General features: G+C 47.5%; 2 protein-coding genes and 1 non-coding gene across 6 annotated transcripts in view; all 3 read left to right on the forward strand.

The window, feature by feature from the left end:
• Positions 1-5,386, forward strand: part of SPG7 (SPG7 matrix AAA peptidase subunit, paraplegin) — a 42,453-nt gene extending 37,067 nt beyond the window's left edge. For all 3 annotated transcript variants that reach the window (XM_028534764.2, XM_036012412.1, XM_036012411.1), the window contains 4 exons: positions 97-253; positions 1,079-1,245; positions 1,772-1,849; positions 3,489-5,386. In XM_028534764.2, coding sequence (XP_028390565.1) covers positions 97-253; positions 1,079-1,245; positions 1,772-1,849; positions 3,489-3,677 — 591 coding nt within the window. In that variant the 3' untranslated portion in view covers positions 3,678-5,386. The remainder of the gene's footprint in view (positions 1-96; positions 254-1,078; positions 1,246-1,771; positions 1,850-3,488) is intronic.
• Positions 5,387-7,867: 2,481 nt separating this feature from the next.
• Positions 7,868-10,424, forward strand: RPL13 (ribosomal protein L13). 2 transcript variants are annotated; one of them, XM_028502016.2, is made up of 6 exons: positions 7,868-7,963; positions 8,125-8,245; positions 8,511-8,652; positions 8,856-9,029; positions 9,706-9,762; positions 10,241-10,424. In XM_028502016.2, the coding sequence occupies exons 2-6, from the start codon at positions 8,142-8,144 to the stop codon at positions 10,397-10,399; spliced, it is 636 nt and encodes a 211-aa protein (XP_028357817.1). In that variant the 5' UTR covers positions 7,868-7,963; positions 8,125-8,141; the 3' UTR covers positions 10,400-10,424. The 2 variants fall into 2 exon arrangements, with proteins under 2 accessions (XP_028357817.1, XP_035868321.1); XM_036012428.1 differs by having other exon boundaries at positions 7,933-8,245.
• On the forward strand, positions 8,716-8,799 carry LOC114488478. The gene has a single exon (XR_003683794.1). It is a non-coding gene; the product is annotated as a small nucleolar RNA MBII-202 (small nucleolar RNA).
• Positions 10,425-15,478: the final 5,054 nt, after the last annotated feature.

Below are 15,478 nucleotides of genomic sequence, written 5' to 3' on the forward strand. Positions count from 1 at the left end.
CTTTCTCCTTCCTTTCCCCTCTCTCTAGAATCAATAAAAGAAAATAAATAAGCCCCACATCCTGCCTGCTAACTTGGGCCATCTGACATTCTGCAGGTCTCCATCGCCCCTCGGACAAATGCTGCACTGGGCTTTGCTCAGATGCTTCCAAGAGACCAGCACCTCTTCACAAAGGAGCAGCTGTTTGAGCGGATGTGCATGGCCCTGGGTGGCCGTGTATCGGAGACCATCTCCTTCAACAAGGTCACTTCCGGTGAGGAGCTGGCCCTGGAGGGTCTGGAGTTCTCACAGTGCTTTCACATCCATTATCCCTCTGCTAGGGGGGTGGGAGGGGATCTGATGGGGGATTTGAATAGTAGGATGCAAATAGACCTTGAATTTCATTAAGTGTTTTTAAAAGATAAGCTATGGTCAAAGGAGATTTGAAACTAAGCAAGACTTATTAAATAATGGTTACAAAGACATTTACATACATGTATTATAGACTTTAAGTGCATTTAATTGGTTAATTATTGGTAATTTAAGCACCTTCACTGTTCTCAAGCTGCTGCTTCACTGTGATGTTCAGAGAGCAGGCAGAAAATGCTCCCTGCCTGAACCCTGACATTGAGGTTCAGTATTGATAAGTGTGCTCCGTGCACACCTGGATTTGTGCTGGAGACTGTTGGTGAAGTGAATGCAAATATGTACCCTGAGTATTTATTTTTTTATTTTTTTTAAATTTTTTAATTGATTGATTTTAGAGAGGTGAATATCGATTTTTATTGTTCTACTTATTTATGCATCCATTGGTTGATTCTTGTATGTGCCCTGATCAGGATCGAACCTGCAATCTTGGCACACCCGGATGATGCTCTAACCAACTGAGCTACCTGGCCAGGGCCAGAGTAATTTTTTAAACAGAGCAGCATTTTAAAAAGTTTCGAGACTCTCTCTTTTAAGGAACAGTAACAGGATACAGTTGTTCTCTGGGGACGCTGCATCTGCTGTGAGGCCCAGGTGTGTGCCAGTGGGTTCCCCAAGGTGTCCTGACTCTGCACCCTCAGCAAAGAAACCTTTTCTTGGCCCCATGCTCCAGGGGCACAGGACGACCTGAGGAAGGTCACTCGTATCGCCTATTCCATGGTGAAGCAGTTTGGGATGGCACCGAGCATTGGGCCCATCTCCTTCCCTGAGGCTCAGGAGGGCCTTATGGGCGTTGGACGGCGCCCCTTCAGCCAGGGCCTCCAGGAGATGATGGATCACGTGAGTGCCCAGCCCCTGCAGCTGCACCTTGTATGGGACTCTGCTCTGTCCCGCCTCACAGTGGTGGTAAGGGGCAAATCTCTATTCAGAGGAGCCTCCCACTGTGCTTAGCCCTGCGAGCGGTCATATTGTGGTTGTTCCTATTGGCTTCTGTCGCTCTGACCTGCTGAGTGTGCAGTCTTGGATGAAGCCTTGTGAGGCTCCTGATGAAACCGTAGGTGCACGAGCATGTGAAGCAGCTGCAGGTCCCGGAGGACCTACACAGGGTCCCTGGCCTCCAGGGGCTGGTGGGGCATCTGTGGGTGTGAATGGCCACTGGTGGGCAGGCATCCAGAGCTAGGGTGTTCCCAGGCATGGGTGGGGGCGGGAAACTGTTGGCAGCAGAGCTCTCCTGGTCATTGTGAAAGACATAAGGCTGTGTTTCTGAACCTGCCTTTTTCTGGTGTGATTTGGTGTCAGAGCCAGCCTGTAGACGACACTGTGAGTAGTGCTCAGTGGTGCTCATTACAGATCTCTCCATTTGCAGGAAGCTCAATTGCTGGTAGCCAAGGCCTACAGGCACACAGAGAAGGTGCTGCAGGACAATCTGGACAAGCTGCAGGCGGTGAGTCCTGGTGCTTTCTGACCTCTGGTGTCCCACCTGTCTCTCCAGAAGTTGCATGTGCGGATGCTGACTGTCACCACGCTGCGAGGGCACAGCTGGTCACTCTTTCCTGGACTAGTTCTGATGAACACAGAACTTTAGGAAATGCCATATCCAGTATGTGTTCACCCAACTCAACTGAAATGTAATAATTTCCATTTTTTAGTATTTTATTATAAACATGTCAAGTCAGTTCCTTTAAAGTAGACAGAAGAACGTAGTAAACCCTCATGTATCCATTACTCAGCATCAGCAGTTATTAATGTCTGGTCAGTGTTGTGTAATCTTTTTCTAACTCAAATGTCTCCTGAAAAGTTTAAAATAAATTTTAAAGTTTAGGATAGTTTTAGATTTACAGGAAAGTTGCAAATATGGTAGAGAGTTCCTTTATACCTCACACCCAGTTATCTCTATTGTTAACATCTTCCATTAGTATGTTGCATTTTTCACCACCCAGTGAACCAATGTTGATGTATTATCATTAACTCAGTTTCCTTGGCTTTTCCCTAATGTCCTTTTCCTGTTCCCTGCCTGCTTACATTTATCCATAATGTCTCGCTAGGCTCCTGTCGGCTGGGGCAGCCCCTCACTTTTCTGTTGTAGGCAAGCAGCCTGCCATGGCAGTGTTTGGAGGGTGGGCCTGTGGTTCTCACAGTGAGACTACGTGTTGGCTTGGGGTCGCCTCTTGACCCCAGAGTTGAAACAACTGTGTCTCTAGTTCAGGTGGGCAGCCTTCAATGGATGGGCTGCTGTTTGATTAATGTGCGGCTCTGCCATCTTGGGAATTGTGCGTGTCGGGTCCTCCGAGTGTTGCTGCAGACCAGCAGCACTAGCCTCCCTGGAGTTGTGAGCAGTGTAGAATGTCAGGCCTCCCTGACCTGCAGAGCCATAAACTGCCATTAACAAGGTCCTTGGTGTCATATGTGTACACTGTTGCTACCACTGGACAGGACTCAGGCTCCTTGTGGTGGGCCGAGGATGTCACACCATGAGTGGGGTATGGTGCTTAGCAATATATTAGAGCAGTCACACAGAGGAAGCGGTCACCCCAATTTGGGGGTGACAAAAATCAGTCTGAGTGGCTGTGGCAGCATTCCTTGTAATAGGGACTGAGCAGTAGGATGCCCACAGGGTTCATTTATCATGTCTTCCACCACCACATCTAGAGAAGCAAGGCCCCCTTCCCAAACTGTAAGGTTCCCCCAGCTCACACCTCAGCGCCAGCATTCCTCTCCCCAGGTTCCATTGAGGATATTCTGCATCTCAGCCTCCCACCTCCATACATACACACCTTGTTTGGTAAAGGACATTGAAGTTGTCCCAGATAAGCAAGCAGAGATTTGGAAGGGAAGCAGAAAATTAATGAAGCTGCACTGCAGCTGGGAGATCATCTCCAAGGTTGAAACAGGGAGTGATTCTTTGCTTAAGCTGCCTGTGTGCGCTGCTTCCCTGGGAAAGTGGTCTGTCTGGGGGCATCCTGCTCACAGATCCCCTTCCTGGGAGGCTGAGGGGCCCCTCCTTCTCAGTGCTCTGCTCTCAAAAGCCTCTTGTCTGTGTCCTTGTCCTCTGGGGTTCACACACTGTCCTTTGTTCCTCCTAGCTGGCAAATGCACTACTGGAAAAGGAAGTGATAAACTACGATGACATTGAGGCCCTCATCGGCCCACCTCCTCACGGGCCCAAGAAGATGATTGCACCTCTGAAGTGGAGTGACGCTGAGGAGAAGCAAGATGCTGGAGAGGAGGAGGCGCCTCAGCATCCCCCGCTGCGAGGCGAGGAGCCGTCTTAGCCCAAATAGCTGGACCCTGGAAGTGAACTCTTTACTTAGCTGTCCCTCAAGTTCCTTTTCACCTGAGGCTTGTACCTCCTCATAGCCCTCACTGGGCCCTGCTGAAGGATTTCGGAGATCTATTGGTTTCTCTACCTGTGATTAGTAAAGACTATGCAGAGAACAGTTTAGTTTTGTTTTTTGTAGATCGCTTTCCTCCATGGGGAGGGATGTCAGTACTTGTTATAGGTATGTGTATGGAGGAGTTCCCAGGTTTTTGACACTTGTTTCATGGGTGCTGGGTGGATCTAGGGGCAGCTGGGCACTCAAGCTCATGACAGAGCTTGTGCAGGGGCTTAGCCCAGCTCCTGTGACTTCGTTAGTATGCTAACAGGATCCTCTTTGAAAGTGCACTGAGTCAAAGTCCTTGTCCTCAGTCCTCAACGGGGTTACAGAATAGGGGGCAGGCTGTAGGAGATTAAAACACTGCCACCTACTGCCATGTGGATGGATGTGTACAAGAACCTCTCCTCACTGGTCTAGTGACACCACGTGGGGGATAGCTGAGGACTGTTGATAGTTCACAGTGGAGAATCCAACTTTGTACCATGTGTCCAGCTCTAACCCAGAGGGGCTGTTGGGTGTGTTCTGGATCACGGGATTATGTTTGCAGGTTATAATTTCAGCAATTGGAGAACTCCTTTGGTAGAAATCTGGGATAAAGGGCCTAGGATATCCTGTCACTGCAAGACAGGCAAGTCCACTCAGCTCCCATCTCCTTGGGTGCATGCAACGTGCACTCAGGTGCTCCTGCCTGCTGCTCTCATCACTTCTGCCACCCTGTGTGGTGGCATTTGGAGCCATGGCTTATGGATACTTCCTGACAAAGTGGTGGTTCTATTCCTGCTTCCTCACTCAGTGCCAAGAAAACGACTGCTGAGCTGTAGGTGGGTGGATGCAAGTGCAGTTACATACCTGAGGGTGGGCAGCTCTGAGAGCATGACTTTTTGAGGACACTTTTACCTTTGCCCCAGTTCCTCAATTCATTTCCAAAGATCTGCATAGTGAGGAGGATTCTTGCTGGTGTCTGGGCCTGCATGTGGTATCCTTTATCCTGTAATGGTGGATATAGCCAAGCTCATTCCTCCTTTTATACATTAAAATGGCCCATGTCTGTTCATCCTTTGGAAAATCATTTGCTGAGCATCAGAAGATGCTTAGGCAGGAAGAGGATGTAAATACATGAAAGGGCTGCCTTGCCATAGCGGGGGAAGTTGTAGCTGGCTTTCTGGCACTTGCTGGTGTGAGTGGGCTCAGGGCTCCTCAGCCACTGGGGGGTTGCTATGTGCTCTGATTGATAGTTGTTTGCTGACTTTGACTCTGATTGGTCAGATTAAGTCACCTTCCTGTCATGAAACATGGCATTTGAGAAGTGCCAGGAATTACACCTCCTGTATCTCATGTGTGGGTGATGCTTACACCTCCTTTAAAGTGGATTCTCAAGATGAAGAGGCTTCAGCAACAGCACATGGTCCCTGGAGCAGCCAGATGAAACCCGGCAACCTGTGTGCTTGATGCTGGGACCAAAACCCTGACCTGCCTGCCACCTGGCAGAGCCAGTACATCAGGGCCTGATTACAGCTTCTGGAACTGTCTTTTGTGTAAGTTAGGCATGTGAAATCTCACTGAGATAAACACGTTCTTTAAATAAATGTGTATATTTAACACAAGCAGAGAGAGCCTAAGAAAATCATTAAATAAAAAAATTAAGTTGTAGTTCTTGAGTCAATACAAATTGTTCTTCCACATTCACAAATAAATGTGATTTTGTTTTTTGCTTTTTAAATTTCTTTATTGAGGTATAATTGAAATACACTTGTTACAGGTGTACAATGTAATGATTTGTATTTTTATATATTGCAAAATGATAGTATCTAACAATCAACATCACACAGTTAAAGAATCTTCTGTGATGTTAACTTTTAAGACTCTTAGCCACTTTCAAACAAGACATTTATAATCATGATGTATTTCCAGTTGTCTTTCACTGATGTGTTTCTCATATTACAGGAACCTTTGAGTTAGCCTCTGATTTATGTTTAGGCCATGATTTTGGAAAGTTTACGACTGGATGGTGAAGAAACAGTATGTTATCCTGTTCTTGTTATTAGGCTACTGCTTTGCCTAATTTAATCATTGGCCCAAATTTATGTGACAAATTAACATGTTAAGTTTTGCAAAGTGCTATAGGGACATGACTCCCTACCACCCCCTAAAAAAACCCTATCAAATCACTTTTGTTATAATAATTTAAAAGATCAGGACTGTGTCTGAAAGGGTTCTAGAAGCTATTGTTGACTGTCTTCAATTCCTTTGAGGCTGACCCTCAAAGCACCAGATGGAGACCAGTCAGTGCACATGCGCAATGAGCAGGCAGTCACGAATAACCAGGGTTTAGTCTTGCAAGGAAATTCTGGGTGTGCCGAGTATACTCCCACACCTCCAAGGGCACGTGCAGGAATCGTGGGCCCCCTTAGTTAAGCTCTGCTTCCAGGGACATTAGCACTTTCATGTTTATACCTGGGACAAAAGCCCTTGAGTTGTGGCTGTGGAGTTTTTGTGCCAAGGGATGGGCTGTCCCTATAACTAAAGATTTTTAAACCCCTTGAGGCAGCCAAGACTTTGTATAGAAGGACTCTTGCATGACAGTTCATAACAGTTCTCTTGTTTAACCTTTCCCAGTGGGAAAGTTGGCATGTTTTCAGCAGGATTTCCCTATCAGAACTTTTTGGGCTATTTTGCATGCTTTTCAAAGGAGGTTAAGTATGGAGTATTCAAGCATGAAAAACTGGATTCTGTGGCTTGGTTATGTGCAGAAGAATAAGGTCCTCAAATGATAACTTCACCCTATTATACCACTGAGTATGTCCTGAAGTGTTCCCAATTTCAGACCTGTAACCCCCACCCTGTTATCCAGGAGAGCTTCTGAACCATGAGCAGCGGGAGCTCAGGTGGAGGTGAGGGTTAGGGCAGGAGTTGAAGGACTGTCCAGAAAGAGGAATCAGGAATGGGGACAGGAAGGTCAGACTGGAAAGCAAGATATCTTACTTAGTCCATGGTGAGGAGGTCTGAGAAATTCTGAGAAAACTAGGGCTGCTTTTGCCCTTTGTTTCATAACTGAACACATGTCTATTAAATGGGCCCAGTGCATTTGTTTGAAAAGACTGTGTGTGCCTCATGTGTTACACATGTTCTGTCTTCTTGGTCATAACCTGATATTTCTAACACCCAAGGACGTCCCAATAGGGAAGAAAACTTTATCAGGAACCTCTTTACTCGGTGCAAGGCACAGGCCTCCACGTTTCTCATTTTGTGTCATGAAATCCTTTTTTTTTTCTTTTTAAGATTTTTATTTTCAGAGAAGAGGGCAAAAGGGAGAGAAACACTGATCTGTTGCCTTTGGCACGCCTCCAATCGGATACCTGGCCCACAACCCAGATGCATTTCCTGACCAGGAACCCAGGTCAGGCCGGTCAGAGTTGTCACGAAATTCTTAAATGTTAAGTTTTGCTAGGAGGAAGTTTGGTGATTGGGGGTGAGGGTGAGAAAGAGGCTTACCGGGATGTAAAGGCTTACAGATAGCAGTGCGGTGTTGGAGAGTTCCCAGATTTGTCCTAGAGAAGAGGAGACTCAAAAGGCACAGCTTACAGATGTATGTCTGGCTACCTAAAGTTTTTTTATGATGTTCTCCGTGAGGGAAGCAGTGCGTACAATGGTGGCAAGCGGGGCATGCGCAGTCGGCCCGGTGGATTCCTAGTGCCACCAACTTACTACCGGCTGTTCTGCCTCAGAGAAGTTACCCGATCCCTCCGCCGAGCAGAAGCAGTAGTACGATTCCACGGGAAGTACTGGCTGCCCCGCTTACAGCAACCGCTGTGTTAGTTTTGTCTAAAGGATTCACAAAATGTACCAAATGGATGAGAGGGACCAAAGACTGGGACACGGAGAACGAGGCTTTAGGTGCTAGGAAAACGTACCGACTCCCGTAACGTGTATAAGCTTGGAAGTCGAGGCGCTGCCAGGATCTCGCCGAACCCACCCCTCCCAGCCCTCTTCCGGTGGGTTACGTTCCACGTCCAACCGGTGGCCGCAAGGGCGCCTGGGAGTGAGCTTACGTCATTTCCGTGATACCCGGCTCTGATTGGTTACAACACCTCAGCGTTTTGATTGGCCGGGCCCATTACCATCCCGAAGTGCTTTGCGCCACAGCTCTCTTTCCGGTGGTGGTGCGCCTTCGGGGAAGTTGGGTATGTGTAATCTTGGTTCTGGTGGAGACCATCGGGTGCCATCGGGCTCCATCCGCCGCCATCGGCGCAAGGCCACGCCACAGACGGCACGGGGCCATTGCCTGGTACTGTGGGCACGCCGTCCGGCCGGAGTTCGGGCCCTGACTCGCTTTCCTCCCTAGGCCCGTAGGCAGCAGCCATGGCGCCCAGCCGAAATGGCATGATTCTAAAGCCCCACTTCCACAAGGACTGGCAGCGACGCGTTGCCACGTGGTTTAACCAGCCGGCGCGGAAGATCCGCAGGTGAGGGGGTATGTGGAGCACGCAACCGAGTAACTAGTGCCCGGAATCTCTGTACTCTGTGCTTGAGCCCTCCAGCCATATAACCGTAATAGCCTTGTAGTTCCACGTTAGAGCCGAGGTTGTAATGGTGTGGTTGGGGGCGAGCGGGTGGCGACGCTGTCTGCGGTCTCCGCGTCCCCGCTGTGGTACAGGATAGAGGACACCCCGTCCCGGGAGGGAAATCGGCCTTGGGGTGCGGTAACTGCCTCCTGCCCTCTCTGCTTAGACGCAAGGCCCGGCAAGCCAAAGCACGCCGTATCGCCCCGCGTCCAGCGTCCGGACCTATCCGGCCCATAGTGAGATGCCCCACGGTGAGGTACCACACCAAAGTGCGAGCCGGCAGGGGCTTCAGCTTGGAGGAGCTAAAGGTGAGTATCCGCAAACCCCCCGTGTCAAACACGTATACGTTTTGCCTCCTGGCCTCAGTTAAATGATGACATTCTCCGGAATCGCTGTACTGCCTTGATGAAAGTACGCTTGAACCCTTTTCCATCTGACGACTGAGCGCTTCCATTAGGGTATGGAAATTGGAGGCTCCTTGGGGTTTCACTGTGCCTTTCTCCACCGGCAGGCCGCGGGCATCCACAAAAAGGTGGCCCGGACCATTGGCATTTCAGTGGATCCCAGGAGGCGGAACAAGTCCACCGAGTCCCTGCAGGCCAACGTGCAGCGGCTGAAGGAATACCGCTCCAAGCTCATCCTCTTCCCCAGGAAGCCCTCGGCCCCCAAGAAGGGAGACAGCTCTGTGAGTACGGTGCCGCGGGCTCCTGGGGTGGGGGGTGGGAACGTGCGTGGGGACACTTGGTTCAGGTCCCGGCGGCGTCTGCCCCTGGGTCCAGCTAGAGCAGAAAGGGAAACATTTGCCTGTGGCTGTTTTATCTTCCAAAACTTGGCCTTCACATCTGAGTGGTAGAGAATTGCCAATGAGAAGAAAGAACCTAAGAATTCCCAAGTTAGTCTGTCAGAACTGCCAAGATTCACTTTTGTACTTCTCAACACATTGTTAGGTTTTGTGGTGATAGGTTTTAGGTGATAGGTGATAGGTTTTTGACTTGGAGGCAGCTTTTTTCCATTGGAAGTGTTTCGCACTCTAAAATGCTTTATGTACAACACAAGTTTTTTCTAGAAACACGTTTTAGAGCAGAGTTCACAGTGTCTGTCCATGCGGGTTTCCTGGGATTTGGGTTGGGGCGGGTGGCTTTATGTTCCACTTGACGTTTTGCTCTGTCTGTATCTCTGGGTCAGACATAGGTGCTCTTCTGCATGTGTTTGTGAGCTAGATAGAACAGAAGTCCCGTGACATGCCAGTACTTGGCACATGGTGATCCAGTGAGAGGTGTGGGGTTGGCTTAGAGGATTGTAAGCTTGGAGCCCTTAGGGAAATGAGCTGAGCCCACTTGACTCTCCCTTCTCGTTAACAGGAAAAAGACCTCAAGTTGGCCACCCAACTGACAGGACCAGTCATGCCCATACGGAATGTGAGTGGGGGTGTTGAGATGGTGCCCAAGTGAATATTTCCAGAGCGGGGATTGGCTGGAGGGCGTGAGGGGTGGCAAGAATATCCTGCATTCTTAATAGATGGACTCCTTGAAGGAGGATCTTATTCTCGCTTTTGAGAAAGCTTTGGGGACCCACATTTTTCAGCCTCCTTCTATTGGGTTGTTTTCCCTTCCTTGCTGTTTGGAAAGCTCAGGGCATCAAGTAACTGGGCCCTTGAGGTTTCTCTGGGAGAGAGGGGGTGGGACCTACCCTTTGTTAGGCACTGCCATGTGTCTGTCCAAGCACAGCACCCCCACGCATCTTCCAGAGGATGTTTTTTCTTTGGCAGCCTCTGTTTAGCCTTTCAGCATTACTTGAATCCCCCAGAGCCTCTCCAGATTCTGATGACATTTGGGCCCTGGGCCTTGTCACAGGCCTCACTGCGGGCGAGGGCTTGACCCCTTGTGCTCCTTCCAGGTCTACAAGAAGGAGAAAGCCAGGGTCATCACAGAGGAGGAGAAGAACTTCAAGGCCTTTGCCAGTCTTCGCATGGCCCGCGCCAATGCTCGGCTCTTTGGCATCCGAGCAAAAAGAGCCAAGGAAGCTGCAGAACAGGATGTCGAAAAGAAAAAATAAAGCACTGTTGGCAACTTGTGATAAATCTAGTCTCCACGTGACATTTTTCTATATAAAAAATGAGTGTGGGGCTTGTTTTCCCTGAGAGGACCCTGGGGGCTGGGCAGGAGGTGAGGGTGTTCTTGCCAAGCAACCCAGAGACTGGATCTCATTCTACTTTGTTTTTTACCACTACTGCTTAATTAGTTGATTGAGCGATTGAATCATTTTCTGTGGCAAGATTGGAAAACCCAATTTTTAACTTGAGCTGCCTTTTTTTTTTTTTTTTTTTTTAACTAGCTTAATTCCTAGTTACTCAGCCCTTAGCCTTTCTTTGATCCTTACCCAGACTCTTCCTGGACTTGTCTGCACTCTTGCTGCACCAAGTAGCAGCAGCAGACTCGCAGGGCTTGCGTGCTCTGGTGCTGCAGGTCATCCTCGTTGGCCTTGAAGAGGCAGCTAGGGGATTGTACTACCAGACCCAGATGGAGGCTGGATGGAGCCTAGCCAAGTGGGTCCCCTTGTGGGCAGAGACTGCGTTGCCTGTTTACCTGCTGGCAGTGTGATGCCCAAATTTGTTTGAAACCAGTCTGGTTTCTCTACAAGTGAGATGTTCCATTGTCCCTGGTCACAGCAGGGCTTGGAGACTATTGTGTCCTTAACGTGTTTTGCATCTTCCAGGTGTAGGTCTTTATAAAGTCACAGCTGATGTGCATTCCTGTACCTGACAGCCACAGGATAATTTGGGGGGCTGTTGAAAGGTTTTAACATCTAAAAGTAACAGTTTATAAGGTGCCTATTTCTGTGAAAATAGTATCCTACATGAAGGTCAGCTGAGGTGGAGGTGTGGGAGTTTGAGCATAAAGCAGTGTCCCTGACAATATCTGAAAGGGATGGCCTGGTGGCACCTGTACTATTTGCTTTGCACATGGGGGCCTGGTGAGGAGTTAGAGTAACTTACCAGTGGCTCTGCCTTTCAGCCAGAGCCTTGGCTGTGGTCTTCACAGGCTAGAAGCACAGGGGCCTCCAGGTGGGTGTGCACGGCAACATCCCCTACTGCACAGGCACCGAGTTTCACCTGGATGGGTGAGGGGGAGAAACACCTTTCTCCCCTTAGGTATGGCTCCCACCTTCAGTCACCTGTGCACACCTGTCCCCCTTGCAGAGCTGTGCCACCAGCTAGTTCCCACTAGAATGTAGGGTCTTCAGGCCTAGTGAGTGCAGTGCCAGTGAACAAGTACATGTGCTCAGGAAAGGACTTGGGTGTGGGACTCATGCTTTTAGGACCCTGTTACATGGCTCATTGTCTCCAATTGTGTGTTATCTGGCCAGGCCCAGGAGTGGTGGCAGCATCACAGAAGCATGCTGGAAAAAGCTGCTTCTCTGGGCCCTCTCCCTCCCTTTATATCACAGGTGGCAAACACAAGGCCCCCGGGCCGAATTGGGCCCTCCACCGTGTTTTATCTGGCCCGGCACCTTGTTTCTACCCAGCGGCAGCGTTGAGCTACTTGCTCATGGTTAAGGAGTAGTTACATTTGTACAGTCCTCAAATTACATTCGGCCCTTTGAAGGCAACTGCGAGGTGAAAATGAGGTTGACACCCCTGTTTTATACCCTATTTAGTAAGCAGGGTGAGCCCTCCCACCAGGAAATAGGTCTGATCCTGAGTTCAGAGGAGCTTTGAAAGGTGCTAGGGCCCCAGCTTGATCTCCCAAATCTGCTTGATCCACTAAAATCCCTGACCTGATGGCTGAAGGGCTACTAACCCCTACAGTCTGGGAATGCTCTTGGTGGTGGTTTCACAGATTTTTATGTCAACCAGGACTGGTGCAGTTTCCTTTAGGTGAGCCTGATACAGGAAGTGATGTGGATCAGGTAGTTCTGCTCTGGTCCCACCAGGAAGGAGTGGGGCTGAAGAGCACTCCTGAAGGCAGAGCTGGAGGCCTGGAGGGTGGGTGGTGTCGACCAGCTCCAATCCCCAAATTCATGCTGGGTCACTAAGCAAATGAAGCCTGTGGGTTGTGACGAAGACCTTGCAGCTGGGGAACAACAAGAACAAACTCACTCTTGGTTCCTGTGAAGGGGCAGGGGCCTGCCTTCCCCAGCACTGCCTGCGTGTGTGACAGCACTGCCAGTATGGGGGCCTTTGTGCACTGGGCATCCCCTGGCACTGGAGTAGCAGGACTCAAGGATGGGCTGGGATTTCCCTTTGAGCATGGTCAGAAATGTGAAGAGGAGGAGAGACCAATCCTGATCTGGTGATGTACCTAATGGAAGGCAGAGGCCCCCTGCAGGCCTTGAGGGAGTCACAAAACAATAAGGACACAAATGACCTTGGCTCTCACCTCCAGGAACTGAATTCTGTCATCAACCAGGACCTCCAATGTGATGGCTTCTGAGCAGAGAACCCAGAATGCATGCCAGGAGCCTGCTGCTGTTTTAGCTGTGACATTTGTGGTAATGTGTAGTGTAGAAAACTACCCCAAGTACTCACACTGATTCCTCATCCCTATCTACAGCTGGGTAGTCTTTCAGCCGGTGTGCTCTTTACCCAGCCATCTCCGCTAGACACCTTTGGCTGGGGTCCAACTCGTATTAAAAGGGTTATATACCACAAACAAGTGAGATTTATTCCTGGAATACAAGGAAGTTTCAACACATAAAAATTAATTGACACATCACAGTAAGAATGAAGGGGAAAGAACCACATCATCATCTCAATTGATACAAAAAAAAGCATTTGACAAAATTTAACACTTTTTTTTAAAATTTTATTTTAATCATTGTTCAATTACAGTTTTCTAAATTTAACACTTTTTCATGATAAAAACACTCAACAAACTAGGAATAGAAGTAACTATCTTCAAATAATAAAGAGTCAGGGAAAACAGTCTTCCTAATAGTTAGGAAGCTGATTTGGTACTCCAGACCAGAGGTGGTGGTGCCTTGGCCCAGGCTGACAGCCAGGCATGTGGTGGGATGTGGTCAGGTTCCAGATGCATTTTGGAGGTAGAAGTAGTGGGATTTGTTGATCTACTGAATCTGGGGATTAGGCAAGAGTCGAGTCAAAGACGACTGTAGGGGTTTTGGCCTATGTGAGTACATAAATGATGGTGTCATTAACTAAGGGCTCCTGGAACACTGGCCCCAGAGATGGATGAAGTTGGGCAGGGTGGAGGCTTGTTCTGGGTTGTGCACTGAGTACCTGAAACACTCCTTGCTGAGGAGTGGCAGGGTGGGCTTGCATGTGACAGGGCAGGGTAAGATTTGAGTTTGGAATCATATAATTTTTTCAGCTTTACTGAAGTATAATGGACAAACAATATAAGATATTTAAAAATAAAAAAAATAAAATAAAATTCATATGGAGAGCCCGGCAAGGTAGCTAAGTTAGTTAGAGCATCATCCTGATATACCCAGGTTCCCAGGTCAGGGCACATAAAAGAACCAACCAATGAATGCATAAATATATGGAACACAAATAGATTTTTCTCTCTAAAAAAATCTATAAATAAATTTAAAAAAATGAAACTCATATGGAATCTCAAGGGATCCTGAGTAGCCAAAACCACCTTAAAAAAACAAAGTTGGAAGTCTCACATTTCATGATTTCAAAATGTACTACAAAGCTACATACAGTATTCAACATAGTATATGGTACTGGCATAAAGACAGACATATAGAACAATGGAATATGGAGAGCACAGAAATGAAATTTCACATATATGGTTAAAATGATTTTTGACAAAAGTGCCAAGGCTCTTCAATGGAGGAAAGGACAGGGTTTTCAATAAATAGTGCTGGGGAAACTGGATACCCACATGCAAAAACAAAAGACAAAAAACATTGGACCCTTACCTTACACCATCTACAAAAAAACACTCAAAAAAGATCAAAGACCTGAATATAAGAGCTAAAACTGTAAAGCTTCTAGAAGGAAATATAGGTGAAAAGCTTTATGACACTGGATTTGGCAATGATTTCTTAGATATGACACCAAAAGCACAGACAAAAAAAGAAAGACAAGTTGGTGTTTATCAAAATTAAAGATTTTATTTATTTATTTTTAGAGAGAGGGGAAGGGAAGGAGAAAGAGAGGGAGAGGAAACATCAATGTATGGTTGCCTCTCACGTGGCCCCTACCGGGGACCTGGCCCACAACCCAGGCCTGTGCCCTGACTGGGAATCAAACTGACATCCCTTAGATTCGCAGGCCAGCGACACTCAGACTAGATCCACTCAGCCACACCAGCCAGGGCAAAATTAAAAACTTTTGAGCATCAAAAGGCACTATCAACAAATTAAAAGTCAACCCATCAAATGAGAGAAACTATTTAAATTTTAAACATTTTTATTGATTTGAGAGAAACAAAATCATCAATTTGTTATTCCATTTACTTATGCATTCCTTGGTTGCTTCTTTTTGTGTGTGTGTACTTTTTAAAAAAAAAAAAATCCTCATCCGAGGATATGTTTGTTGATTTTGGAGAGGAATGGGAAGGGAGGTATATTGATGTGTGACAGAGACATCAACAGGTCATCTCCCTTATGAGCCAGGACCAGGGGATTGAACTTGGATTGAACTTGCAACCCAAGAACTGAACTACTGATCAGTTCTGAACTCACCTGATCAGGGGTGGTGAACACATTGTATAATATACAGATAATGTAGAGCTGCACACCTGAAACCTATGTAATTATATTAACCAATGTTTCCCCAATAATTCAATAAAAAATTTTAAAAAGAGACACCATCTAAACTTAATGAAATAAGAAACAGGTATAACTATATTACTTGAAGATATAACAATTACCAACTTTAGAACTAAAAATAGTAATGTATTTTAGGAAACTAAGAAGGAAGGGAAACAGGGGTTCTAGAAACATGTTAAATCTTTATTCATCATAGGAGGTCACTTACAAAATGTCTACATTATGCAAATTAAGAAATAACAGTCCTGCTCAGGTAGCTCAGTTGGTTAGAGCATTACCCTGATACACCAAGGTTGCAGGTTGGAGCCCTGGCTGGGCATATGCAGGAATCAGTCAATGATGCATACACAAGTAGAATAGCAAATCGATGTTTCTTTCTCTATCTCT

This window comes from Phyllostomus discolor, chromosome 12, assembly GCF_004126475.2.
Source record: "Phyllostomus discolor isolate MPI-MPIP mPhyDis1 chromosome 12, mPhyDis1.pri.v3, whole genome shotgun sequence".
NCBI classification, from domain to species: domain Eukaryota; kingdom Metazoa; phylum Chordata; class Mammalia; order Chiroptera; family Phyllostomidae; genus Phyllostomus; species Phyllostomus discolor.

What these genes read in the sequence shown, in the direction of transcription:
- RPL13 (XM_028502016.2), top strand. Translation starts at nt 8,142, where the DNA reads ATGGCGCCCAGCCGAAATGGCATGATTCTAAAGCCCCACTTCCACAAG. An exon ending in CCGGCGCGGAAGATCCGCAG is followed by an intron (nt 8,246 to 8,510) that starts GTGAGGGGGTAT and finishes CTCTCTGCTTAG; the next exon opens with ACGCAAGGCCCGGCAAGCCA. An exon ending in TCAGCTTGGAGGAGCTAAAG is followed by an intron (nt 8,653 to 8,855) that starts GTGAGTATCCGC and finishes CTCCACCGGCAG; the next exon opens with GCCGCGGGCATCCACAAAAA.